This window comes from Salmo salar, chromosome ssa15 (genome assembly GCF_905237065.1).
Source record: "Salmo salar chromosome ssa15, Ssal_v3.1, whole genome shotgun sequence".
NCBI classification, from domain to species: Eukaryota; Metazoa; Chordata; class Actinopteri; order Salmoniformes; family Salmonidae; genus Salmo; species Salmo salar.
In genome coordinates, this window is record NC_059456.1 from 31,182,653 (window position 1) to 31,209,723 (window position 27,071).

Below are 27,071 nucleotides of genomic sequence, written 5' to 3' on the forward strand. Positions count from 1 at the left end.
CATTCTGCAGCGATTCGCCATCCCATCTGGTTTGCGCTTAGTGGGACTATCATTTGTTTTTCAACAGGACAATCACCCAAAACACACCTCCAGGCTTTGTAAGGCCTATTTGACCAAGAAGGAGAGTTATGGAGTGCTGAATCAGATGACCTGGCCTGCACAATCACCTGACCTCAACCCAATTGAAATGGTTTGGGATGAGTTGGACCGCAGAGTGAAGGAAAAGCAGCGAACAAGTGCTCAACATATGTGGGAACTCCTTCAAGACTGTTGGAAAAGCTACTTTGGAGAATCTAAAATATAAAACATATTTTGACTTGTTTAACACTTTTTTGGTTACTACATGATTCCATATGTGTTATTTCATAGTTTTTATGTCTTCACTATTATTCTACAATGTAGAAAATAGTACAAATAAAGAAAATCCCTTGAATGAGTAGGTGTGTCCAAACTTTTGACTGATACTTGTATATTTCAAAGATATGTAAAACATGATGCGGTGACTGGCTATTTCTGTCAGTACTTTAATATTTATTAACTCTTTATGTGATGATTTTATTTTTTGTAAGTTTAAATCATGAAAAAAGGGATATGAATTAAATAATCTAGCTATGTATTTACATTTACATATTTAACATTTTGTGCCATTTTGTGTGTGTCTGAATGTAGATTTATAGGCGGCAACACCATGTTTTGAGATGACAGAATGTGAATATTTCTTTGCAAAAGGAAATGAAGGTTGGGGTCAGAAAGTGTGTGTTAATGTTTCAATTTGGAGTCAGTCCTGTCAGCAGATGCTTACCCACAGTGGTTATTAAATTTGTTAAAAGTCATTCTTCAGACTAAGCATTTATTTGGACATTCTGTGTTTTGTAGGAGAACCGAGCTGCATCAATGAGGCATGAAGCAGAGTTTGTGCAGATTTGGTGATTAGGGCTCTGGTCAAAAGTAGTACACTATATAAGGAACAGAACCACATCAGAGTGTAGTCCTCTAGATTGAGAAAGTAAAATAAAATCTGCCTGAGAACTCTTTCTCACAGCTCTTTTAGTCCTGAACATCATGCAGTCCGGCTTTTAAAGACACTTAGGCACCTACACACTCAAGATGTACAACTGATGTACAATTTCTGGCACGTTTGTGATACAACAGAGATTTTCGAAAAATAATGAGACGGTGAAATGGTTGTGTGATCATTTTTGTGATTACAAACTATTGTGTCACAAAAATATCCATTAAATTTATCACATTCACAACCATTGTGAAATATGTTGTACAGCTACAGTTGAAGTCGGAAGTTTACATACACTTAGGTTGGAGTCATTAAAACTCATTTTCAACCACTCCACAAATTTCTTGTTAACAAACTATAGTTTTGGCAAGTCGGTTAGGACATCTACTTTGTGCATGACACAAGTAATTTTTACAACTATTGTTTACAGACAGATTATTTCACTTATAATTCACTGTATCACAAATCCAGTGGGTCAGAAGTTTACATACACTAACTTGACTGTGCCTTTAAACAGCTTGGACAATTCCAGAAAATTATGTCATGGCTTTAGAAGCTTCTGATAGGCTAATTGACTTCATTTGAGTCAATTGGAGGTGTAGCCTACCTTCAAACTCAGTGCCTCTTTGCTTGACATCATGGGAAAATCAAAAGAAATCAGCCAAGACCTCAGAAAAAAAATTGTAGACCTTCACAAGTCTGGGTCATCCTTGGGAGCAATTTCCAAACGCCTGAAGGTACCACGTTCATCTGTACAAACAATGGTACGCAAGTATAAACACCATGGGACCACGCAGCTGTCATACCGCTCAGGAAGGAGACGCATTCTGTCTCCTAGAGATGAACGTACTTTGGTGCGAGAAGTGCAAATCAATCCCAGAACAACAGCAAAGGACCTTGTGAAGATGCTGGAGGAAATCGGTACAAAAGTATCTATATCCACAGTAAAAGGAGTCCTAATATCAACATAACCTGAAAGGCCACTCAACAAGGAAGAAGCCACTGCTTCAAAACCGCCATAAAAGAAAAGCCATATTACGGTTTGCAACTGCACATGGGGACAAAGATCGTACTTTTGGGAGAAATGTCCTCTGGTCTGATGAAACAAAAATAGAACCATTTAGCCATAATGACCATTGTTATGTTTGGAGGAAAAGGGGGGACGCTTGCAACCCGAAGAACACCATCCCAACCGTGAAGCACGGGGGTGGCAGCATCATGTTGTGGGGGTGCTTTGCTGTAGGAGGGACTGGTGCACTGGTGCACAAAATAGATGGCATCATGAGGAAGGAAAATTATTGGAAATAAATCGTTCTCTCTACTATTATTCGGACATTTCACATTCTTAAAATAAAGCGGTGATCCTAACTGAACTAAGACAGGGAATTTTTATCATGAGGAAGGAAAATTATGTGAATATATTGAAGCAACATCTCAAGACATAAGTCAGGAAGTTAAAGCTTGGTCGCAAATTGGTTTTGTAAATGGACAATGACCCCAAGCATACATCCAAAGTTGTGGCAAAATGTCTTAAGGACAACAAAGTCAAGGTATTGGAGTGGCCATCACAAAGCCCTGACCTCAATTCCCTAGAAAATTTGTGGGCAGAACTGAAAAAGCGTGTGCAAGCAAGGAGGCCTACAAACCTGACTCAGTTACACCAGCTCTGTCAGGAGGAATGGGCAAAAATTCACCCAACTTATTGTGGGAAGCTTGTGGAAGGCTACCCGAAACGTTTGACTCAAGTTAAACAATTTAAAGGCAATGCTACCGAATACTAATTGAGTGTATGTGAACGTCTGACCCACAGGGAAGGTGATGGAAGAAATAAAATAAAAGCTGAAATAAATCTCTACTATTATTCTGACATTTCACATTCTTAAAATAAAGTGGTGATCGTAACTGACCTAAGACAGGGAATTTTTACTAGGATTAAATGTCAGGAATTGTGAAAATCTGAGTTTAAATGTATTTGGCTAAGGTGTATGTAAACTTCTGACTTCAACTGTAGTTGTTCTGTGTTAAACGAGTCTGACAAACAGAATGTACTGTAGGCCTAGCCTATGTGCTGAGAGTGGTGCGGTACAGCAGAGTGAGGCAGCCTTTATTGGATCCTAATAAAATACTAAATACTTGTCCATGTGCAGTCTCAAATGGTATCCTAATCCCTATTTAGTGAACTACTTTATTCCAGGATCCATAGAGAATAAGGTGCCATTTTGGGTGCATCAATTGTCCTTTGCAGTCTGAGCCAGTCTTTGCCCTCTCTTCACCCCAGGGGCGTGGGCCACATTCACCCTGGTGAGATTTAGCAAGTCCTTTTAGGTCTTAGCTCGGGCCCAACTCTCCTGACGGTGTCGATTGTTAGCTGCATGGTCTAACTGGCAGTCAGAATTCTGCCTGCCTGCAGGGTTCAGACAAAGAAAAAATGTGAGGTGTCAGATACATTCTCGGAGTGCTGAGTAATTGTTAACCATGATTACATTTTTAACCAGAGATATTTCGCCTCAGGACTCAACAGAGATGACACTGGAAGCATCTTCCTCTCTCACATACACTTCCACTAAGGGAGTTTAGGTTGAGAGGGAGTGTGGACAGTACGCAATACAGCAAGCATGTTACATCTCAGTGCTTGAGTCTAGCCCTCCCAACATTCCAGAATCCCACCCACCTCAACACACTCCGCTCTGTTAGTGAGGTCCACTGAAGTGGCGCTCATTTCCGTGTGTGTGTGTGAGAGAGAGAGAGTTCTGCCTTGGTCGGTGAGCCCACCACTGTTTGTTCAGTGTCCCTGGGGGACATCACATCTGTTGCCCAGAGCTCCCAGCATCCTCTCTCGTCTCACACCCACCCACGCTGCATGGCCCCTATGCTTACTGCTAACCAATTTATTGACAACCTAAAACGTTTATTTTCTGGAGTCTCTTAATCATTTGGTTATCAGTAGGCTGCATCCCACATATAAAAAAGATATGCTCTGTCCTGAATGGAACCCTATTCCCTATATAGTGTACTACTTTTGACCAAGGCCCATAGGGACTGTATAGGGAGAGATGCTGTACACACACACACACACACACACACACACACACACACACACACACACACACACACACACACACACACACACACACACACACACACACACACACACAATGCATTTCGAAAGTATTCAGACCCCTTGACTTTTTCTACATTTTGTTACGTTACAGCCTTATTCTAAAATTGATGAAATCGTTTTTTCCCCTCATCAATCTACACACTACCCGATAATGACAAGGCAAAACTGTTTTTTAGAAATGTTTGCTAATTTATTAAAAATAAAAAACTGAAATATTATATTTACATAAGTATTCAGACACTTTACTCAGTACTTTGTTTTAGCACCTTTGGCAGCGATTACAGCATTGAGGCTTCTTGGGTATGATGCTACAAGCTTGGCACACCTGTATTTGGGGAGTTTCTCCCATTCTTCTCTGCAGATCCTCTCAAGCTCTGTCAGGTTGGATGGGGAGCGTTGCTGAACAGCTATTTTCAGGTCTCTCCGGAGATGTTTGATCGGGTTCAAGTCCGGGCTGGGCCACGCAAGGACATTCAGAGACTTGTCTTGAAGCCACTCCTGCGTTGTCTTGGCTGTGTGCTTAGGGTTGTTGTCCTGTTGGAAGGTGAACCTTCGCCCCAGTCTGAGGACCTGAGCGCTATGGAGCAGGTTTTCATCAAGGATCTCTCTGTACTTTGCTCCGTTCATCTTTGCCTCGATCCTGACTACTCTCCCAGTCCCTGCAGCTGAAAAACATTCCCACAGCATGATGCTGCCACCACCATGCTTCACCGTAGGGATGGTGTCAGGTTTTCTCCAGATGCTTGGCATTCAGGCCAAAGAGTTCAGTCTTGGTTTCATCAGACCAGAGAATCTTGTTTTTCATGGTCTGAGAGTCTTTAGGTGCCTTTTGGCAAACTCCAAGCGGGCTGTCATGTGCCTTTTACTGAAGAGTGGCTTCTGTCTGGCCACTCTACCATAAAGGCCTGATTGGTGGAGTGCTGCAGAGATGGTTGTCCTTCTGGAAGGTTCTCCCATCTCCACAGAAGTTGTAGAAACATCTCAAGGATGATCAATGGAAAGATGATGCACCTGAGCTCAATTTTGAGTCTCATAGAAAAGGGTCTGAATACAGGTATCTGTTTTTTTTATTTCTAATACATTTGCAAAAATGTCTAAAACCCTGGTTTCGCTTTGTCGTTATGGGGTATTGTGTGTAGATTGATGAGGGAAAATGTATTTAATCAATTTTAGAATAAGGCTGTAACGTAACAAAATGTGGAAAAAGTCAAGGGGTCTGAATACTGAAAAAGAAATATAAACGGAACATGCAACAATTAGTTCATATAAGGAAATCAGTCAATTGAAATAAATTAGGCCCTAATCTATGGATTTCACATGACTTGGAATACAGATATGCATCTGTTGGTCACAGGTCACTTTAAAAAAAGGTAGGGGCATGGATCAGAAAACCAGTCAATATCTGGTGTGACCACCATTTGCCTCATGCAGAGCGACATCTCCTTTTCATAGAGTTGATCAGGCTGTTGATTTGAGCTTGTGGAATGTTGTCCCACTCATCTTCAATGGCTGTGCCAAGTTGCTGTATATTGGTGGGAACTGGAACACGCTGTTGTACAAGTCAATCCAGAGCATCCCAAACATGCTCAATGGGTGACATGTCTGGTGAGTATGCAGGCCCTGGAAGAACTGGGACATTTTTATCTTCCAGTAATTGTGTATAGATTTTTGCAACATGGGCCTGTGCATTATTATGCTGAAACATGAGGTGATGGCGGCGGATGAATGGCACAATGGGCCTCAGGATCTCGTCACGGTATCTCTGTGCATTCAAATTTCCATTGATAAAATGCAATTGTGTTCATTGTTTGTAGCATATGACTGCCCATACCATAACCCCATCACCACAATGGGGCACTCTGTTCACAAGGTTGACATCAGCAAACTGCTCGTGAGCACGCCGCCATACACGTGGTCTGCGGTTATGAAGCCGGTTTGACGTACCGACAAATTCTCTAAAACAAGGTTGGAGGTGGCGTATGGTAGAGAAATTAACATTTAATTCTCTGGCAACAGCTCTGGTGGACATTCTTTCAGTCAGTATGCCAACTGCACGCTCTCTCAAAACTTGAGACATTTGTTGCATTGTGTTGTGTGACAAAACTGCACATTTTAGAGTGACCTTTTATTGTCCCCAGCACAAGGTGCACCTGTGTAATGATCATGCTGTTTAATCTGCTTCTTTTTATGCCACACCTGTCAGGTGGATGGATTATATTGGCAATGGAGAAATGCTCGCAGGGATATAAAAACATTTATGCACAATATTTTAGAGAAATAAGCTTTTTGTGCATATGGAACATTTCTGGGATCTTTTATTTCAGCGCATGAAACATGGGACCAACACTTTACATGTTGCATTTATATTTTTGTTCAGTATATATTATATACACCCTTGCCTAGAAGTTTGGTGAATAAGCCAAGTCTTTCCAGCCTGGATCAAATTAACTTTTGCTTTCTTTTTGGCAGAAACTTACAATCCCATCCTTGCCTCCTTCCGTTCTGTTTTTTTTCTCTCACCATAATAACCATCCTATCACACGCCAGGCAGAGTCTAGCAAGCGTTGGCAAGCAGGGGCGGACTGGAACCAGAAATCGGCCCTGGCATTTCTAACACACTGGACAATGTATTTCCTTGAGGCCCCTATTATTAGCCAGATAATGATCATTTAGCACAAAAAACAAACAAGTCAGACAGGCCCACTGGGCTAAAAATGGACCAGCCAATCTGGTGTTTGCACGAAATGCCAGATGGCCAGTCCAACTCTGAATGTAGATCACTCAGAAACTGGGGTTGACATTTGGCTATATTGAACAATGACTTCCTTGTTCGTAAGAAATTACATGACTTTCATCCCCGGGCACCCCAAAGGATGTTTTGGAAAACCCTAGATTTGATGTGTGATCCTATTGAGGTCAGGTTTATGTAAGTGTTGCTATATTGATGTCAAGATCCAACAAAAGATCCAGGAAAAATAAAAGATCCAAATGAGTTTGTTTTAAAGCAAGGCAATGCTTTAAACATTCTATGGTTAGAAAATGTCAGAAGTGTATATGTCGGGTCAGCAGGGTAGTTTGGAGCCAGATCTGTTTTCCCTCAGTGTATATTAGCAGGGAGTGGCTGTCAGCTGAAGAGGTTATATATGTGCACTAGTCTGGAGGCGTTGTATGTGTGCATGTGTGCATGAGTGTGTGTGTGTATCAAAGTTCATTCAGCTTACCCCAGCCTCACTTTCCTCCCAGCACCTCCCTTTCTCTCCCTTTCCACCAGTCTCTTGGCTCTCTCTCAGCTGTCTCTATAGCGGGCCAGGGCCACCCTTGGCTCGCAGTGTGGTGTCACCCTAAAACTCCCAGCCAAACAGTTTTCTACTACACACACACACACACACATTATAATGCCTTCTACACCCACCGCCTCAACAGGTGCTATGCGTTACAGGAAGTTTGTGGCACCTTAATTGGGGAGGAGTAGCTCGTGGTAATGGCATAACAGAATTAGTGGAATGGTATCCAATACACCAAAACACATGGTTTCCATGGTTTCCATGTGTTTGATGCCATTCCATTAACACCGTTACAGCCATTAATATGAGCTGTCCTCCCCTCAGCAGCCTCTACTGCTATGCGTTGCCTTAGAACAACACAATCTACAGAATGAAGAGTGTGTGTACAAGATGAGACTGGATTGTTCTGGCCTCATCTGTAACAGTGAAAAGAAAGGTGCACAGTGAGATGAAGAGGTGTGTGTGTGAGAGAGAGAGAGTTAACACTACATAGTCCAACCCCTGCAGAAACAGATCCCGACAACAGTGTATAAAACTGAAAGCGACTGCTTGGAGATTGTTTTATGTTCTATCCCAAATTGAACTCATCTCAACCCAAGCTACACCCTTTCAGATTACATCATTGTTTTCCCCACGACAAGACTTGTCTAGTTATTTTGGAATGGATATCTTTGATGTTTTCCTGTGAATACGTGCGTCTGTGTGAACAAAGTCTTCTTTGTGAATTGTCAAATTGATGTGAAAGCATAAAATTCACACCAATACAATTTCATACAAGGCAGGGAAACACGTTCATTGCTGTAATACTTTGATTGTCATTACCATTGTAAGGAAATCACAAATCAGGAAGGAACCTTAGAATCTTATAGAAATGGGTGGTCTAATATTTTCTGCAGTGATTTGTCTTAAAATGTGTAGACAAAGAAAGCTGTCAGACACCTGAATGCATGTCCAATAAACAACAACTTCATTCTCTTTGGTTGCCACATAGATTGGAGACAATGTTTCTTTCTGTTCGCTTAATACAATCTCCAGGGAGCCAGCAGGGAGTGAGAAAAAGCTTTGTCTGTTGCCTCCATCTCAGACTGACTGACATATTCTCTCTCAACCCTCCAAGATCCCTACAACATAGTTCCTCTGAATAATTCTTTCTGGATTTTCTTAGTTATAGAAGTGGTGCTCATTTTCTGTTGTTCACTTCACTATCAGATGGAACAAAGCCCTTTGGACCTGGATGTGGCATGTACTCAAGCCTGGACAGCACCGAGTGAAATACAAAGGCACTTTTTAGGGTTAATATACATCCACAACAAAGGGGGTGAAGCTCCCTACTTCAGAGGCCCCGCCCTGAAATTCTTTATCGGGAGCCTGTTTACAACCTTAACGCATTGGAGTCATTGGGTTCTTTGGGTTCGCCCGTTGGGGGAGGGGAAAGGAGGAGGTAGAGTGGGGTGCAAATTCAGAGACCGGAGAAAAGGAAAACGGCACAGCAAAACAATAAGAGGCATTGAATGTATAAACAAAGCTGAAATATACATATCATGTATACTATGACTTGAGTAATTTGCACATCTCTCAAGTGTGTTGGCTATCAAACGCCCTTTGTTGGTATTTCCTATTCTTCGACTATTCTGTGATCCTGAAATACTTCCATACACTGTTTTGTGATCCTTTTTGATCAGGCACATAATTTGATGAATTTAAAACATCGTGGGATTGTTTTTGTTTACTATGGATACTGGTGCGATTGTTCAAAATGCTCCATAGTCTATAGATGCATTTCCAAACAATGAAGCTCCATCTATATTTTGACCCCCCCCATTCACCCTAATTATACTATCTTATTACTGTTTCTCTAAAATAAATCTCAAATTAATTTGAGAATCCTGACTGACTAACATTTATGTACACTTATTCACTGAGTAACACGTATTTATTACACCACTTATTACACAGTAATTACACTCATCTATAATAAAACAAAGGCGCAATAATATTGTTTCACATAAAAACAGTGCTAAATTCTTTATTTTCGAAGCTCACGTAGCCTATATTCGAAAGTTTCTCTATTCATGTCTTTGTGTACCCCATTTTGCGCAAACCCGCTTGGCGCGCGCTCCCCTGGCAAAGCAAGCCAGACGCGTGCAAGTATCTCACGATTTCGCCTGTTCGCCGTTTCAACCTTTCCTCTAGTTCTCGAGCACCGAGTTCACTGGGTTTACTCTGACACCGCTGACTCCACCGTCACGCCCACCAACAGCCACGCACCCTCTTTCCTCCAATAGGCCCACAATCACGTACTGATCACGCGCTGCCTGCGCTCTGATTGGACGGCGTCCGCTACACCTTTGTTTTTGATTGGTAACATGTTACCACCAGCCAGTCTATTCCGAATTTTGTTTCTGTTTTTTTTCGTCTCTGCTTTTGATTCACTCAGCTGAGGCCAGTCCGCTATTGGCAGCGGCAATACTTGTGTGCTCAGGTCCCATTGAGTGTTCGCATTGCTAGTATCTCTATTGTTATTTTTACTCGTACTTTCCTATGCTGACTTTTACACCACCCCTGATTTCAGAGCAACCTTGTCGGGTAAGTTGATGGATTTTTACTTTAAATTGGCTAATTAACTAACGGCATTAAGTTGTTATCTTCAGATATTTATAACAAAGCCCATCGATAAAATACCGATGACTGCAATACATGTATTATAACATGCATTGATTCAAGCATGCAGCCCAAGTTGACCGTGGAGTTTTTTCACAAAGGGAGCATGGTTCGTTTGAGGTCAGATTGAAACTAATGTATCCCTGCCCAACGGCCACTGTATCAACTGTGTGGTCACATATTGCTACATTGTATCTGCTCTATATCACTGCATTGTTACATTGTATTACTTTGTAATTAGATTGTTCGTTGTTATGTGATGGTATTACGTTACCGTTGCCCCTAGTAGCCAAATGTACACCTGTTCCTGCATTTTATTGTGCTCTATTAGGCTAATATGACTGTTTTGGCGTATTGCTATGGGGCTTTTGTTCCAGTGAGCTTGGTTGAACATATTGGTCATAAGTAGACAACTGATTGATTGATTCACTAATTGATTGTTTCTGATTCTATCATCTATGTTGGATGAAGGTTGGATTTGGATTATAAAGTGCTTCCATTGGTGTCAACAAAACAAAGTGACTGGCTGTTAATGCAGGGGAGTGTCCTTAGTCCTCAAGAGCAGTTAAATGGGGGGGATTCTCAACTTAACCCAAGACTTCCTGATGCAGCCCCCCCACCCCCTCGTGCACCACAGTTTACAGTGGTGTATGTCACTCACAGGTCTATTTTTGGTGATGGGAGGCTCCTCCTGCCTCCCAAATCCAATGTTATGTGAGCTACTGGGAGCTGGTAGGGTTGGGTGCACCCACCTGCTCAAATGGCTGCCCAGCGCTGCAGTGGGGCCCCTCTCTCCTTTTCTGTCTCTCCAAGCCTCTGAGGCGGTTAGCAGCCGCACTGTGCATTCAGCAACTAAGTATTCTTCTAGATGTGCAACATAGCGTTCAGCAGATGCCAGCCCACTGCACTACATAGCTACATGCACATCTAGGAGAATAGTCAACCCCTGTTCATTGACTACTGTCTATGTGGCGTTTCCACCATTTTGAGGCTTCTATGGTTCATGACTTGGGACTCAAAACAGTCTGATGTTTCTCCCTTGGTCCATTATTGTTCAATGAACCTTGGTAATGAGATGCTTATATGATATTTGAGGGAACCATTGTAGTACTAGGACTAGAGATATTTAGTGAGATACTGTAGATGTCCGTGTTGGAAGAGTCTGCAACCATCAGAAGTTATTGAGCTGTCATGGTGATAAGAAACGGACTAGCTATTGGGCAGTTTGGAAAAATGCCAGATGGGCTGGTCCATCTTTAGCCTATTGGGACAGTCTAAATAAAAATTATTTATTTGGCTAATAATGGGGGGCCCGAGAAGAAAAAAAGGGATGGTCCATGTCAGAAATGCCCAGGCCGATTTCTGGTCCCAATCTGTCCCTGGTGGAGGTTAACGGTGTGGCCTTCCTCCGTCCGATCTACTGGCCCATAGGGCTTTGGTCAAAAGTAGTGCACTATATAGGGAATAGGGTTCCATTTGGGACATATAATGTGCTGTAATGGTGATTAACTTTGCATCTTCCCAGTGGCCTCCCTCCCTCCCTCAGGCTGATGTAATGGACATCAGGGTGATGATGATGGAGAGGAACAGGCATGACAGTGAGCAGTCCTGCTGCAGCACCTTCCAGTACCATGACCTGGAGGCCGCCGAAGCACTTGTCAGCATGAGCTCCTGGGGTCAAAGGTCAGCAAACGACAAGCCACGCCCCCTGACCCCTACCTCGGACTCCTGCGACTCTCTCCTCCTGCACCCTGAGATCATCGAGTCCTCCAAGGACCCGATCGCACTCTCATCGCTGGTATGTGGAATCTCACTATGTAGGCTACTGTGGTTAAAATGTATACTGGAAGATCACGTTTTTTGCTAACGTAGCCTAAAAGCCTGAATTCGGAAAAAAAATGTTTACCCCTTTTTTTTGTCATATCCAATTGGTAGTTACAGTCTTGTCCCATTGCTGCAACTCCCGTACGGACTCGGGAGAGGCGAAGGTCGTCCTCTGAAACACAGCCCCACCAAGCCGCAGTGCTTCTTGACACAATGCACGCTTAACCTGAAAGCCAGCCGCACCATTGTGTCGGAGAAAACACCGTACACCTGGTGACCGTGTCAGCGTGCATGCACCCAACCCGCCACAGGAGTCGCTAGAGCGCGATGGGACAAGGTCATCCCGGCTGGTCAAACCCTCCCCTAACCCGGACAACGCTGGGCCAATTGTGCATCGCCTCATGGGTCTCCAGGTCGCGGCCTGCTGCGACACAGCCCGGTATCGAACCAGGATCTGTAGTAATGCAGCCTTAGACCGCTGCGCCACTCGGGAGGCCCCCCAAAACTCATTTTAATCAATCAAAACTACAATAAGCTTTTTTTATTGAGAATTAAATTGGTTTGTTTCACATTTGACAGTTCAAATGTTAAATTCCTGTTTCTCTTTCTTTTTCCCAGTGCATGACCCCCCCTCACAGCCCCAGCTTTACCGAGACCGCTACCACAACAGCTGTCCTCACCACCTCATTGGCCAGCTCAGGCCCCAGACCAGTCTTAACCCGGCCTAGACTCTGTGCAGATCTTCCCTGCGAAAATGCCCTTCTCCTGGACCAACGACCTGGTATGGTCCCCATCTTCAAGAGCTCTGGAGCTCCAGAGCTGCCCAGCAGAGCCATGGTGACCAGTGTCATCCGGCACACTGCTGACAGGGCCCTCACACAGCACAGCAACAACATTCCACCTCAGTCCCTCGTAGGGCAGCACACAGACACCAACTCCAACAGATACCCTACTACAACCCTTCTGGCTGAGGCCGTTCCTATGCAGACTGAACCACAGAGCTGCAGCACTGATCTGTGTGTTAAGGTAGAGAAGGACCAAGGCAGTCCATCCTTACCTGACAGCAGCACAGGCCCCTCTACTACTCCCACCCAAAGGTCCCCATTCCAGCCCACCGCCACCTCCCGGTCCTCACCCCCCATTCCCAGCTCCCAGGTCCTCTGCCAGGTGTTTCCAGTCAACGGGCGGACAGGGATGATCTCAGCATTTGTCCAGGCAGGCCCAGTCCAGATGACCCAGGGGGGGGCCAAGCCCATACTACCCCAGTCACCCTCCTTCCCCCAGTCGCTGCAGCTGGTGGGCTCCTCGGTGACTCAGGGGACGGTGATGTTTGTGGTTCCCCAGCCCCCCGTGTCCCAGGCTCCATCGTGCGCACAGACTGTAATGACCCTGGGTAACACAAAGCTCCTGCCCCTGGCCCCAGCTCCAGTTTACATGCCCTCAGGGCAGAGCAGCAATGCCACACAAGCAGACTTCTCCCGCAGGCGGAACTACGTCTGCAATTTCCCCGGCTGTAAGAAGACCTACTTCAAAAGTTCCCACCTCAAGGCTCATCTCAGAACTCACACTGGTAGATACCCACTCAATACGACAATTAGATGAATGATCATGAATGATCATGAATGATCATGTTGAATATGTAGTGTGTTATCTTCCACTGATGTACTTATGCTTTCCATTTCTACCCAGGTGAGAAACCATTCAGCTGCCACTGGGAGGGCTGTGACAAGAAGTTTGCCCGCTCCGACGAGCTCTCCCGCCACAGGCGAACACACACCGGTGAGAAGAAGTTTGTGTGTAACGTGTGCGATCGGCGCTTCATGCGCAGCGACCACTTGACCAAGCATGCTCGCCGACACATGACCTCCAAGAGGACCTCCACTTGGCCGGCTGAAGTCCGCGACCTCCACAAGATGACGGTATCTAAGGGCCCGTCGAGTGGCTCCAATCTTCCTCTCAGTGTGCTGGTCCCTTCCCCCAATTAGCTGGGGCTCCCAGGCCGTACGGTCATCTCAGGACAATATCCCACCACCGACCACACAAGACTAAGGAGAAAATGAAACAAAACCATAGGCTGCTACACATTCATGGACAGAAACAAACTGACCTTGCACTGGATTTTTTAATTATGCTTGTTTTGTACTTCCTTGATCTCTATATTGTAATTATGTTTACTCATGTAATATGTATACAGTATGTAATGTTTAGCAAAATGTATGCACTCTTTTTGCCAAAGCCTTTGCGTCATGCTTACAGTATCTGTTACTATTGGTCTCTGTGATTGTAAATATGTATATATGAATATCTATATGATTATGTGTATTCCAATCTGCATGTATTGACAATACGTCAATATATGTTATTGATATTTTTTAATATGTCAGTGGACAGTATTCCTCACTGTGACACTACCTACTTTCTTGCTTTGCATATTATTTAATAAACATTTGTTTTAAAAAGTGCTGTTTTTGATAGCTTGATCGTTTTGTTTTTGTTTTATTACAGATACAGTATAACCAGTATAAATACCTCACATTTCTTAATAAATACTAAATACTTTATAAAGCTTCACCATACTAATAATATGAGTAATCAATGTATGTATGAATGAATTCTATAGATATGGTCACGCTGAGAAAAGTGCTGTCCCTATGTGTAGTTTTACTAGCTTTCAATGTAGGCAATGGTCATGAGTCCCATTGTTTTTTTCATAATAAAATACATGACTAAACTTGGTTGTATGGTCTATATTTTCTCAATAACATATGATGAAACACCCAACGCTATTTCTCAATCTCATCCATAGAGATCCTATTAAATTATTGTAATTCCTAATTCTAATATCTCAGCAGTGTTGACAACAATATTACGTGTTGTTCCACAATCGCACTCGATCCCCTTTGACTTCGAATACCCGTCTCTCCACTCCACCCAGTAACAACGTTCCACTAATTAAATTGCAGTATTTTACAGCGCTAAAAGGGGCGCGACCAATTGGAGACGACCGTTCAGCTGAAACGATCAGAGGATTTTAACTGGCTAACACCGTACCCACACATTTGTCTTACTGACCGAAAGTCCACGTAAACCTCCCACTAAAATATAGGACAACAACGCCACTCAGTGAAAATAAAATAAAGTACAGTTTCTTTGAGTAAAGAAATGCTTTTTTCAGGTTTCCAGTTCCTAAGTTTATGGACACACACCATCATATCACACATAAACTTAGCACTTTTTGTCAAGCTTTTGCAATATAATTCGAAATATATGGCTATTGCATCGTGTACTTAATCATTTTTTTCTAGTGGCAAAGTGTAACTGAAAGATCACTGGTTCAAATCCCCCGGAAAAAAAATATACTGTTCTACCCATGAGCAAGGCAGTTAACAACAACTGCGCCGATGACATGGCCGTCGATTAAGGCATCCCTCTGCACCTCTCTGATTCAGGGGAGTTGGGTTGAATGTATTCAGTTGTACAATTTATATATTACAATGGTTTTGTTTTAATTGTATCTCGCAAGCATCTGCATTGGGAAGTTTGTCACACAGCCAAACATTTCTAATATTCCGTATAACAGTACCCATTATGTTCGGAGGAAATGGTCAATCCGTATATGGAAGACAATCTAGATATGTGTAGTAAAGAGTAGCACTGGTAAGACAAATAACTCCTCTTTGTCCTACTTTTCAGTGTAACCTTACCTCCCAACCAATCGATGGAGCTCAGTTTCATTTCAACAGGATCTTCATGGGCCAACTTCATTGTTTTGACCGTCTTTTGTCTCCTTTTGACTTTGTGCCCAGCAGCACGTAACAAAACAGAGTGGATTGTCACAAATTTAATTGGCCAAAATAAAACATGACTTGAATCACACCAGAATAAATGTAAACTACTGTTTCATCCAGGTAGCATTATTTATTTCCAAATGGTATCATGCTCATCTGCAGCTACATTAACAGCTTTAGCTAAAATGAAAGTAAGATCACGGTCAAGCCAATCCATACGAAATGGGTGATATTCATTTGTGGATGTCTACATACCATACGAAATGCTCTGAGACCAGGTTGGCTAAATTGGTCTTTCTGCTTAAATATCAGGAAAATAGTAACTTGCGTATGAAAGTTGGCCTTTGTCTGTGTATAATGTAATCAAATATAGACATCTTGAGCCATTTAAACGTTTAGCTACACTGTATTTGTTGAGTAGGTTTAGCTAAACAAGCCAGCTGGCCACATCAACAGAATGGATTGCATCCGTAATAGCGGATAAACACAATTTGTTTGCAGGTCTTTTCTATAATGGCAACTTAAACAACGTTTCAAGCAAGTTATAAAATCCCTTTGTCTGCAGTTACATTTTATACTGCTTATTAGTCAAATCAATCCGTCGAATCTAGTTAACATTAGCTATTCATCCAGCTTGCTATAGTAGCTAAACTTGCTTTGCACCGTTGCATTTTTCTACCAATTTCGAACTATATATACACATTATATTTTGTATTATCAACGTTTTAAACCGTAGTTACAAAGTATGCTAGCTCTATTGTCTCATATTCGCGCGCCTTTTCTTGACATTGTGTAACTCCTTCCTTTCACGGTTTTAGAACGTCAAAAAAGATTATCGTTGGAGTGACGCGTGAGAGAATTGCAATCTGATTGGCTCCGCCATACCGGAAATATAAATACCGTCCATCAACTTTGTTTCTATTGGCTGCTTGGATTCGACCGCCAGAATTTCAATAAATAGGGAACTCCAAACGTTGTAATTCAGTTGAGGCATTGATCTGTCAGGGTAACTTAATAAGCGTGCTGTACTGCATATGAATACATAGGTATATACATTTTATTTCCTTTTTCCCCTCCGTGCAATTTTACCGATATTTAATTTATCCTCTTGTATTACCTGTCTATCATTCAAAATGCTTACAACACGCTCACCACTCTCTAAGAAGAACACCAATGCAATCACCACTCAAATGGACAACATTTCGCTGGTCGACAAAGAAAACACGGTACGTTTGAACTTCGGACTTAAAGTTAACTTTATTTTAAGCAGATTGTCAGTGAGCGTGACCTCAACTGGTTAGCTAACGTTCTGTCAAGTCTAATGGTCACGTCTGTCTAACACATTTATTTAATTGAATCTAAAGGAAGCAAAGTTCTGGTTAATTAGTTACCTAGCTAAGTTAATATGTCAAGGAATCTCTTTTTTTCTTTTAATGTTTCCTCGTGCAGCCTCCTAGCCTGAACACTACCCGAATTCTGGCCTCAAGAACCGCGCGCAAAATCTTTGCTGACGATTCTGAGGTGAGTGAACAAGATGTTTGCTAAAAGTGTACAAACAGTTTATGAAAAGTGACATTTTTACAGCATCATGAGTTATGTAATTAGCCTGGTAATTCGTTAGAATTTGATTTTGAGGTGGTCATTTGGCGCCAAGTGTTTCTCATCCTAGCTAGCTGATGTTAAACTGGTGAGCCATCAAGTCATGATTACAGTATGCGCCTAGCTATCTAAATTTAACAAAGGCAAGCAATGTTTTAAATAGTTCCGCATTTGCATGACTAGTTATACAAGCTCGCTGTTTCATAAGGCTAGCTAGTAGCCTTCCACTCAAGCCATGTTACGACAGCCTTTCGTCTTGACGGGGTGTGACAAGATGGCGGAGTGAGTGGTCGCATTAAACTGAGGTCCTGAGCTTTAAATTGTATTCAAGCCCTAATTTGAATTTGTTTGTTGTCTTTGATTTTTTTTTTTTTTGTAGTCTGGTGGTTTACCGAACATCACTTTTCCACTTAACGTTATACTTCAAGCAAGTTCAGCCAAGGCTAGCTAGTAACATTAGCCGAGGTGGACATTTTACGAACAAGCTATTCGGCTGAATGCCTTTGAGAGGGTTCATAAAAATACCCTCAATTGCAAACGTTAACAAAACTACTGAGTTTAATGCAGCAGACATTAAGGATATTACCACTGATGTGAACCTGTTGAAAAATAAAATTGGTGCCCTGACAAGAGACGGGGGGGCCTTTCGCACAGGGTGGAGCTACGTGACTGACTGAGTAATGCTTTGAGTTGGCCTGCTTATACAGTAGGCTAATGAATCTTAATACCGTTTCAACTGGTGAGTTTATTATCTGAACACCGCATATAAGTGATATTGCATAGGGCCATACTGTTTGTTTTGGATGTGAACATTAATCAAGGTAAGCACTAAATGCGTTTTGTTTCTCATTTGATGGCATACTAAGATCAGCGTTCGTTCATTTTGTTTCAATATCGATATTATGTGAATCTTTTATTTTCAGAGATTTATTTTAAGTTTGAGTCCAATTATAGACCTAAACTATTAATATAATGTTATTACACGACTTAACCATTTATTTCCCCCGAGAGACATTCCTCAGATGCTGACTTAAAATGTTGGACTTCGCAATGGGGTGAAATTCTTTAATTGAGTTGAAAAACAAATATTCTACAGATAACATTATGGTTTGAGGTGACTGTTGCTCCTGATGACTGGATGAATAGGTATCCCACCAGGCATTCAGCTCATTGTTTTAACTTAAGACATTTCTGCTCCAACTTTCAGATATTTGGCGTTCTCAGAATCTAACTTTAAAACAACTTTCTTGGTTTAACTCTACAACTAGTAACAGACCATTAAAATGTAGAATTGGTTGGTATCTCAAATTTTATTGGTCACATACACATGGTTAGCAGATGTTGTTGCGAGTGTAGTGAAATGCTTGTGCTTCTAGTTCCGACTAGGCAGCAATATCTAACAATTCCACAACAGCTACCTAATAAACACATCTAAGGAATGGAATAAGGACACTTACAATCTTATGAATGTAGTTAGTGAATGTAGTATTTCCTCAGCTCCTCTGACAGACCATTGTTGCATTCTTTTTGTTTTGATAATGACTATTTTCTAAAGCATACTGGGAATTGAACTCTTTCCTTTTTAAAGATTGAGTTTTGTTTAGTCTAAAGTAGAGGTTGATTAATTAGGGCCGATTTCAAGTTTGCATAACAATCGGTATTTTTGGCTGCTGATTTGCCTTTTTTTCTTGAACTAGGCAAGTCAGATTAAGAAAAAAATTCTTATTTTCAATGATGGCCTAGGAATGGGGATTAACTGCCTTGTTCAGGGGCAGAACAACAGATTTTTACCATGTCACCTCGGGGATTTGTTTTTGCAACCTTCCGTTTACTAGTCCAACGCTCTAACCACCTGCCTTACATTGCACTCCATGAGGAGCCTGCATGGCAGGCTGACTACCTGTTACGTGAGGGCAGCAAGAAGTTTAATGCTAGCTAGAAACTGATCGTTTTTTATGAGGTAAATCTTAACATAATCACTAGTTAACTACACATGGTTGATAATATTACTAGTTTAACGTGTCCTGTGTTGCATATAATCGATGCAGTGCCTGTTAATTTCTCATCGAATCACAGCCTACGTCGACAAACGGGTGACGATTTAACAAACGCGTTTGCGAAAAAAGCACCGTTGCATAAATGTACACAAAAAAACAATGTTTCAGACTCTTTAAACATCAAAAATAGGATTAATTTCATGAGTTTCATTTAGTCAGTGGCTGCTACGTGCGATCTCAATTTTGGTTTGTGTTCTTCTGTCCAAGACTGATGGTTTATCTAGAATAATTTACCAAAGACAGTTCCCTTCTAATAATGTTTTTTTTTTTAAAGTTTATTTTATTTAGATTTGTTTGAAGGAATAAAACACATTGTATTTGGAAATCTCAATTTGTGAATGACTATGATCGTGATGGTTTACAGGCTATTGATTTTGAGTCATTAGTGGGTGCTTTTAGAATAAAATGGTTGCCATTATTTCTGTGTAATCCTACCTCTGTGGTATCATATCCCTAACAGTCTGCTTTAATGAACTTGGTGGACTTGAATTCCTAATGTGAGTTTACCCAGCAACTTCCCCCCCTTCTGGAAAATGATATTCAAGCACACTCCCCCCCCCAACATTGATTTGGAATAATAGTTATTACGATTAATAGGAAATTCAATTTCAAAGGCCTTTGGTTTGACAAGGGTATTCATTTTATGTGATTTGTTAGACAACACTGGGGAGTTTTTGCCTTTTGAGGGTATTGGTCAATTTCAGGTTAATATTACTCAGAATAAATGAAGGTTTGCAAAGCAATTCCACTTCCTTATACTTAAGTAAACTTTGTTATGAGGTTCCCTCTTCCAAGTTTAAAAAGGACTTGAATCTTTTGGATAAATTCAACAAGTGGATATGATTGGCAGTTAGTCATTTTTGTATTATTATTCAATATATCGCTATGGAAGTGACTGACCCATGCTATGGTCAAAAGCGACCAAAATGACCTTTTTGTTCCTCCGATTCAGAATCTATAGAGCATTTATTTTCATGCCGCCATTCTAGTGAACTATAGATTGAAATTCATGAATGGTTGTGTATAAAATTACCTGTTTACCTTTGTTAAATGGCATTATGCTTAGCCTTGTAACCCCAATCATAACTATTTTATTAACATTATTATTATATTCACTACTGTAAATGGGGTGGGAAAATGCCTTTATTTTCTTTGAACTGTTACCATTTTTTTATGAATCCCTCAACCTGTGAAACTTCAGTTGCGAAAGTTTATTAGAAGTCGTTGCTGTCTCATTGCCTTATATTCACAGGAATGTCCCTGTTATTGTTTTAATAAAGAAAGCCTTTGTCTTGAGCTCTAGCTAGCTACAATGGCTAATGTTAGCGCTGTCTACTTTATATATATATATATATATTTATTAGTAATCTTGACCTTATACATAAACTGGTATGGGAGGCCTTTTAGTATTTTTGTTGTTTACATGTACATCCATTTTAATTCTATGCTCTTTTTATATTCTAACATTGAGGAATATGCTCGTTTACCTAAGCAACATTTTACCAGAAAGAAACCACTTGTGTGTTCTTTCAGGTTAAGCCCCAAAATGTCAAGAAATTCAACACAGAAGAGCCACTCCTGAAAGAAAATCCACGCCGGTTTGTCATTTTCCCCATCAAGTACCATGACATCTGGCAGATGTACAAGAAGGCAGAAGCTTCATTCTGGACAGCTGAGGAGGCATGTCCAACTTGATGCGTTCGCTTTATTCTGTTTTACATGTAAATTACGTGTTACGATTCTATGTAGTACTTTATTGCCATACCAACCACTTGTTAAATTTTGACTTGGTGCAGACAAATTCACATGCATTCAGTTATTTTTTTATCAATACTTTTTTAAAATTGGTTTTCGTATTTTGTTTTCCAGGTTGATCTTTCCAAAGACACGCAGCACTGGGATTCTTTGAAGGATGAGGAGAGATACTTCATCTCTCATGTACTGGCTTTCTTTGCTGCTAGTGATGGCATTGTCAATGAGAACCTGGTAAGTTGATCTTGAATGCATACAATACAAAAATCATTATTTCACTATACACTGTCAGAAATGACTGATTTTGAGTTAGAAAATGGCAACTCGTCCAGTATTCAAGCGTGGAATTTGTAGCATTTACTTCCTTTTCACCACTAGGTCGAGCGATTTACACAGGAAGTCCAGGTGACGGAAGCAAGATGCTTCTATGGTTTCCAAATCGCCATGGAGAACATCCACTCTGAGATGTACAGCCTGCTCATTGACACCTACATCAAAGACCCCAAAGAGAGGTCAGTATTGGATATTTAGGATGTTAACCATATTTGTATTATCTGGCAATGATGAGAAGCGCAGGGGTACGTACCTCAGCTGATAATGGGAGCTGAGTGTTGGCGCTGGTTCTCAGATCAGTGGGCATGTGGTCTGCTGACTGAGGGGTGCCGACACGATATAGACGCCTGACTGAGCCTCGTGATAGTAAAATGTATTCTACCAGTGCCCATATTTCAAACCCCTAAGCAATTTATTAAGCATTTTGTAGTGTAGCCTTAAACATTATGAGAATGTGCCCAATGTACTTTGTCATACAGGGACTACCTCTTCAATGCCATTGAAACTCTCCCCTGTGTGAAGAGGAAGGCTGATTGGGCCCTGAACTGGATCGGTAACAAAAATGCTGGATTTGGTAGGTACATTTCTTAAAAACCTGCACAGGATTGTTGTGGTCAATCAGTTGGTAATGGTGTTGCTTGTATTCCAGGTGAGCGTGTGGTTGCATTTGCGGCTGTTGAGGGGATCTTCTTCTCTGGGTCCTTTGCTGCCATTTTCTGGCTGAAGAAGAGGGGGCTCATGCCTGGCCTGACCTTCTCAAATGAGCTCATCAGCAGAGACGAGGTGGGTCTTTTCACTATGTTGATTAAAAATCGACACGATTACCCCAGAGGGCAAACCTGGTTGAAATTGTCACTACCACCAGCATTCTTTCTAACTAATTCTGTCTAAATCCAGGGCCTGCACTGTGACTTTGCCTGCCTCATGTTCAAGCACCTGGTGCACAAGCCCTCAAAGGAGACTGTCACCAAGCTCATCAGGAACGCAGTGGAGATTGAGCAGGTATGTTGACTAAACAATAATGGCCTGTTGCCTTGACTCGGCTTAAGCCTATTCTTGGTATGTGAGCCAAATGTCACCTTTTCCCTATACTGCACTAGATGTCTCTCATACTGCACTACAGAGCTATGGTCAGTAGGGCACTAAATGGGAAGCCATTTGGGACACATGGCCCTATTTGTGCTTAATGGAACATTTTATAGACATCTTTGTATCCGGATTTGAATATTAAAGATCCGAATTAGTGAATAATTGCTGATGTTTGTTCCCATTTCAGGAGTTCCTGACGAAGGCCCTTCCAGTAAAGCTGATTGGCATGAACTGTGACCTGATGACCCAGTACATAGAGTTTGTGGCTGACAGGCTGATGCTGGAGTTGGGCTTTGACAAGGTGAGGTGGTAGTCTATGGGTCAGTCCCTAATGGCAACCCACTTTCTATGTAGTGCACTACTTTGACCAGTGCACTATGTAAGGGAGTTGTCCCTCATGTTTTCTCCTTTGACATGAAGAATGAGTTCAATCCAACACCTGTTGTAATTCTAAGGCTACGTTTAGATGGGTAGTCTAATTCTAATCTTTTTTCAACTGGATATTTTGACCGATCAGCTCTGTAAGATCTGGTGTGATTGGTCAAAAGTCCCGTTAGTGGGGGGGATCAGAATTGGGCTACCTGTGAATGTGGACCATTAGTCAACTTAATTTTCTTGTGATTGATAGACATGGGCTAGCAATGATGAGAAGCGCAGGGGTACGTACCTCAGCTGATAATGGGAGCTGAGTGTTGGTGCTGGTTCTCAGATCAGTGGGCATGTGGTCTGCTGACCTGGGGGTGCTGACACGATATAGACGCCTGACTGAGTTTTGCCTGTGAAGCTGTAGTTTTAAATTTAGCCTGGTCCTAGATCTGCATGTGCTCTTGCCAGCACCATTGTGCATTGGTAACCCAAACATGACAATGAGTTGACTTTGACTGCACAGACAGGCACTCTGGCTACTAGAAATGGGTGGGGTTAATGAAAGCATTTTAATTCCACTAGCAGTCACCAATTAACTTCTCTTCTAGATCTACAGAGTGGAGAATCCTTTTGACTTCATGGAGAACATCTCACTGGAGGGCAAGACTAACTTCTTTGAGAAGCGAGTAGGGGAGTACCAGAGAATGGGTGTGATGTCTGGCACCACAGACAACGCCTTCCGGCTGGATGCTGACTTCTAAAGCTCTTACAAGCCCCCAAGATGCCCTTGACATTAGACTTTTTGAAACTGTAAATACTTGAAAAGGGACATGGCCCAGACTAGATGCTACCGGACCGACCAGACTCCTATGTGGGCCCTGATGAAAAGTAGCCCACAATATAGAGACTAGGGTGCCATTTAGGGTGTGTACTTGGATTGTCTGGTCCACAGATAACACATGTATATTACCATTCACAACTGACCCTATTTGCAGTAGATCTCTAGTTTAATCCATGTTCTTATTTGTATAGTAGTTCATTTTATCTGTTTAATTTTGTAATTAAATTTGAAAAATCCAATGCCGTATTTAACCCTGTTTTACTTTACACTCTCAATCTTGGCACTAAAGTAAAAATGTATCTGACTGGATAATAGGATGTTACTAATATGTAAGACATGCAGTAGTATGCTACAAGGTAAGTGTATAGGAAATGTCATATATTCAGACCACTTATGCATATTGCACTAGGAATTGCATTGTAAATTTGGGCAAGAAAGTCATTGGGGAAAATGATCTGAAAACAAGTTTATGAATTTAGGCAAGAACCCACCTGTCACATGACTAAGGTAGCCTAGTGGTTAGAGCTTTGGGCCAGTGCTGGATCGAATTCCTGAGCTGACGAGGTAAAAATCTTGTTCTGCCCCTGAGCAAGGCACTTAACCCACTGTTCCCCGGTAGGCTGTCATTGTAAATAAGAATTTGTTCTACGTCGATGTTGACCATGTGATTTTCAGCATTTTTCAGTGCCATCAAGTAGCCTGATTTCAGATGTGCCATGTAAACATTATTATGGAAATCGTTCTTGCAAGGCATGTGAATTTATTAATCTGACCACAGTCGCAATAGTGATGGCTCCCGAGTGGAGCAGCGGTTTAAGGCATCTGCGTCTCAGTGCTAGAGGTGTCTACAGACCATGGGTTCGATTTCACGCTGTATCACAACCGGCCGTGATTGGTAGTCCCATGGCAGCGCACAGTTGGCCGTTGAAGGCCGTCATTCTAAATAAGAATTTGTTCTTAACTGACTTGCCTAGTTAATAACATTTTTTTACCAGGCTGATATGAATCTTCAAAATAAATGGTTGGATGGCTTTTGGTACATGAACAGTCCCAATGGCTACCTTTCTGAAGTAGCTATGTAGGACAGGCACGTGCATGCAATGTTTTTAAGTAAATTAAAACTGGGGCGTTCTTCGACTGGTCAGGTCATAATTACCGAGGTAAAATGTGTTTTATATTGGATACTCGGTTTTCACCAAGCATGCCATGACTATGAAGATGGCATAGTCTGAATTTGGTGGATGGAGAACAATCCATAAATTCTAAAAATATAATTTTTGGCTGTCTCTTCAATGGCTCTTACACAAAGTCTGCCATGACTATGAAATTCTGAATCGGGGGAGGATGGCGACTAGAGGTCTTCATGGACCCACCTTTACTTGAATACACCTTTACTTGAATACCAGAGACCTGATCTGAGACCCGAGCGGGTCCGGATCTAGAATTCTAAATGTCACCGTCTGGGTTGGATCCGACATGATTGTCACAGGTCTCGGGTATGTGTAATTTTAACTGACTTGTCCGGAAGGGTCCCGTACAGATCCGAACACGACTGCTGCAGTAGAGAGAACTTGTATAATTTATATTGCTGCTCTTGCTTTTCACAAGTGTAGTGTAGCAGTGGCGGTTGGTGATGTTTAAGATGGAGGACGACACATTAAATACAGCCTTGCACACTCTTGCCTGCATCTAGCTGATATAGGGTGTTATTAGTCCAACTGTTGAAAAACACGTTTATATTGGCAAAATTCAGGTATGTTTATCCCTGTTTCATTCCATTTGCTTCCGTTTTTAAATGTTTTTCAACAGAATCAGCGTCATGAATACACCCCTGATCACACAAACAGCTTACTTTCATAGCAGCCACACTATTCATTCTTGCGTCTATGGGCTCCTCCTTTTCCCTTCGCTTGTGGACTTCAATGAACAACACAGCAGCTGTATGTGACCAGGTGAAGAACAAGAAATCCAAACCATATAACTGCTGCACACAGCCTACATTGTTGTCACCGTATTTGCTAAATTAATGTCATAGCGTAGCTAATAGAACTAACGCGTTAGTAAACCCGCTACCATGATGCAGTAATGTTAGTGTACAGTTAGCAGTTCAGTAAGCAGTTTACCAGTTGCACTGGTGGCAATAAATTTGTAAAACCAAAAGCTTACCATGTGTTGGATAGTCATTGCCTGCTCGCTAACATAGCATCCCTCTGTTTGAACCTATTGTTTGAGTAGGCAAAACTAGTCAGCTGAATTTGGTAGCTAAGTGAAAGTGGGGAAGAAAGTGTGAAATATACATTCACTCTCTTCCTTTGTTAAAACAATAGTTGAACACTATCTCTGAGTAAACTATTCACCACTTGATGCACTGCAGTGCTATCTAGCTGTAGCTTATGCGTTCAGTATTAGATTAATTCTCTGATCTTTTGATTGGGTGGACATGTCAGTTCATGCTGCAAGAGCTCTGACATGTTGAAGGATGTCCATGACCATGAGTCTCCTAGGTTTTGTATTGAAGTCACTACCCAGAGGACGGAAGTTAGCTGTCCTTTGCCTACACCATGGTGCTACCCCACAAAGTGCTGTTGAGGCTACTGTAGACCTTCATTGCAAAAGTGTTTAAATCAATTATTTGATGTCATGAATATATTTAGTATAGTTTTAGCTAGGATAACTTTTTAAATGATTTACTATTCTTACGAAATTCACTGAGGATGGTCTTCCTCTGAGGAGCGTCAACTGGCGTGTCGCTTGTCATTAAAGCAGCAAAAGGCTACAGTCACAGAGCCTCCGTGTGGCAAAAGTTAGGAAATATCTAACCAATACAAGGTGGAATTAAAATTACGGAATAAAAAGTTAAAGGAGAAGGATAGACTACAACGACCAAGAGCCAACAGGTAGGCTGCTACTTAATGTTCTAATGGAGTTATTTGTAATGTGACGACCCTCCACTCTGTCTGCCGAATTCTTTCTCTTTGATCTTGTTTTCCTTAATAGCATGTCGTGGGCGGAGCCGGAAGGGTCGTCAGCGAAATGGGACACCTGTGCTCGGGTGTGTTCCAGGATAAATGCACCTCTTCCCTATTTCCCTATTCATTGAGGAGACTCCATGCACACACAGATTTTGGTTGTTTGCGTTGGCACCTTTCAACACCCCTCATTATTACATTTATGTTCGCAACCACTCACTTACACTACTGACTACACACACACCATTGTTAATTATATTTAGTTTACTTTAGTTAAATAAATATTTTGTTATTCCTTATCTCCACGTTGTCTCTTTTTTTGTTACGCACTTTGAGCCGGTTCGTGACAAGTGGGGGCTCATCCCCGATAAGGTT

General features: G+C 41.8%; 2 protein-coding genes and 2 non-coding genes across 4 annotated transcripts; all 4 read left to right on the forward strand.

The window, feature by feature from the left end:
• The first annotated feature begins 9,874 nt into the window (after positions 1–9,874).
• On the forward strand, positions 9,875–14,633 carry tieg3 (Transforming growth factor-beta-inducible early growth response protein 3). The gene is given in 4 exon segments (NM_001139829.1): positions 9,875–10,003; positions 11,604–11,876; positions 12,521–13,472; positions 13,592–14,633. Coding segments are annotated over 4 exon segments (1,566 nt in total). The 5' UTR covers positions 9,875–9,958; the 3' UTR covers positions 13,888–14,633.
• Positions 14,634–16,684: 2,051 nt separating this feature from the next.
• Positions 16,685–23,966, forward strand: rir2 (Ribonucleoside-diphosphate reductase subunit M2). Its single transcript, NM_001140023.1, has 10 exons — positions 16,685–16,916; positions 17,140–17,211; positions 20,880–21,026; positions 21,216–21,332; positions 21,477–21,610; positions 21,911–22,005; positions 22,081–22,214; positions 22,329–22,433; positions 22,708–22,821; positions 23,495–23,966. Exons 1-10 carry the CDS (start codon positions 16,824–16,826, stop codon positions 23,645–23,647), a joined length of 1,164 nt encoding a protein of 387 aa, NP_001133495.1. The 5' UTR covers positions 16,685–16,823; the 3' UTR covers positions 23,648–23,966.
• Positions 21,653–21,791, forward strand: LOC123727581 (small nucleolar RNA SNORD94). The gene has a single exon (XR_006759575.1). It is a non-coding gene; the product is annotated as a small nucleolar RNA SNORD94 (small nucleolar RNA).
• Positions 23,156–23,294, forward strand: LOC123727583 (small nucleolar RNA SNORD94). The gene has a single exon (XR_006759577.1). It is a non-coding gene; the product is annotated as a small nucleolar RNA SNORD94 (small nucleolar RNA).
• Positions 23,967–27,071: the final 3,105 nt, after the last annotated feature.

Excerpts from the sequence above, each read along its gene's own strand:
- rir2 (NM_001140023.1), top strand. The coding sequence starts at position 16,824 with ATGCTTACAACACGCTCACCACTCTCTAAGAAGAACACCAATGCAATC. Across the intron at positions 21,027-21,215 it reads CATTCTGGACAGCTGAGGAG|GTTGATCTTTCCAAAGACAC; the intron begins GCATGTCCAACT and ends TTTGTTTTCCAG. Across the intron at positions 22,822-23,494 it reads TGGAGTTGGGCTTTGACAAG|ATCTACAGAGTGGAGAATCC; the intron begins GTGAGGTGGTAG and ends CTTCTCTTCTAG.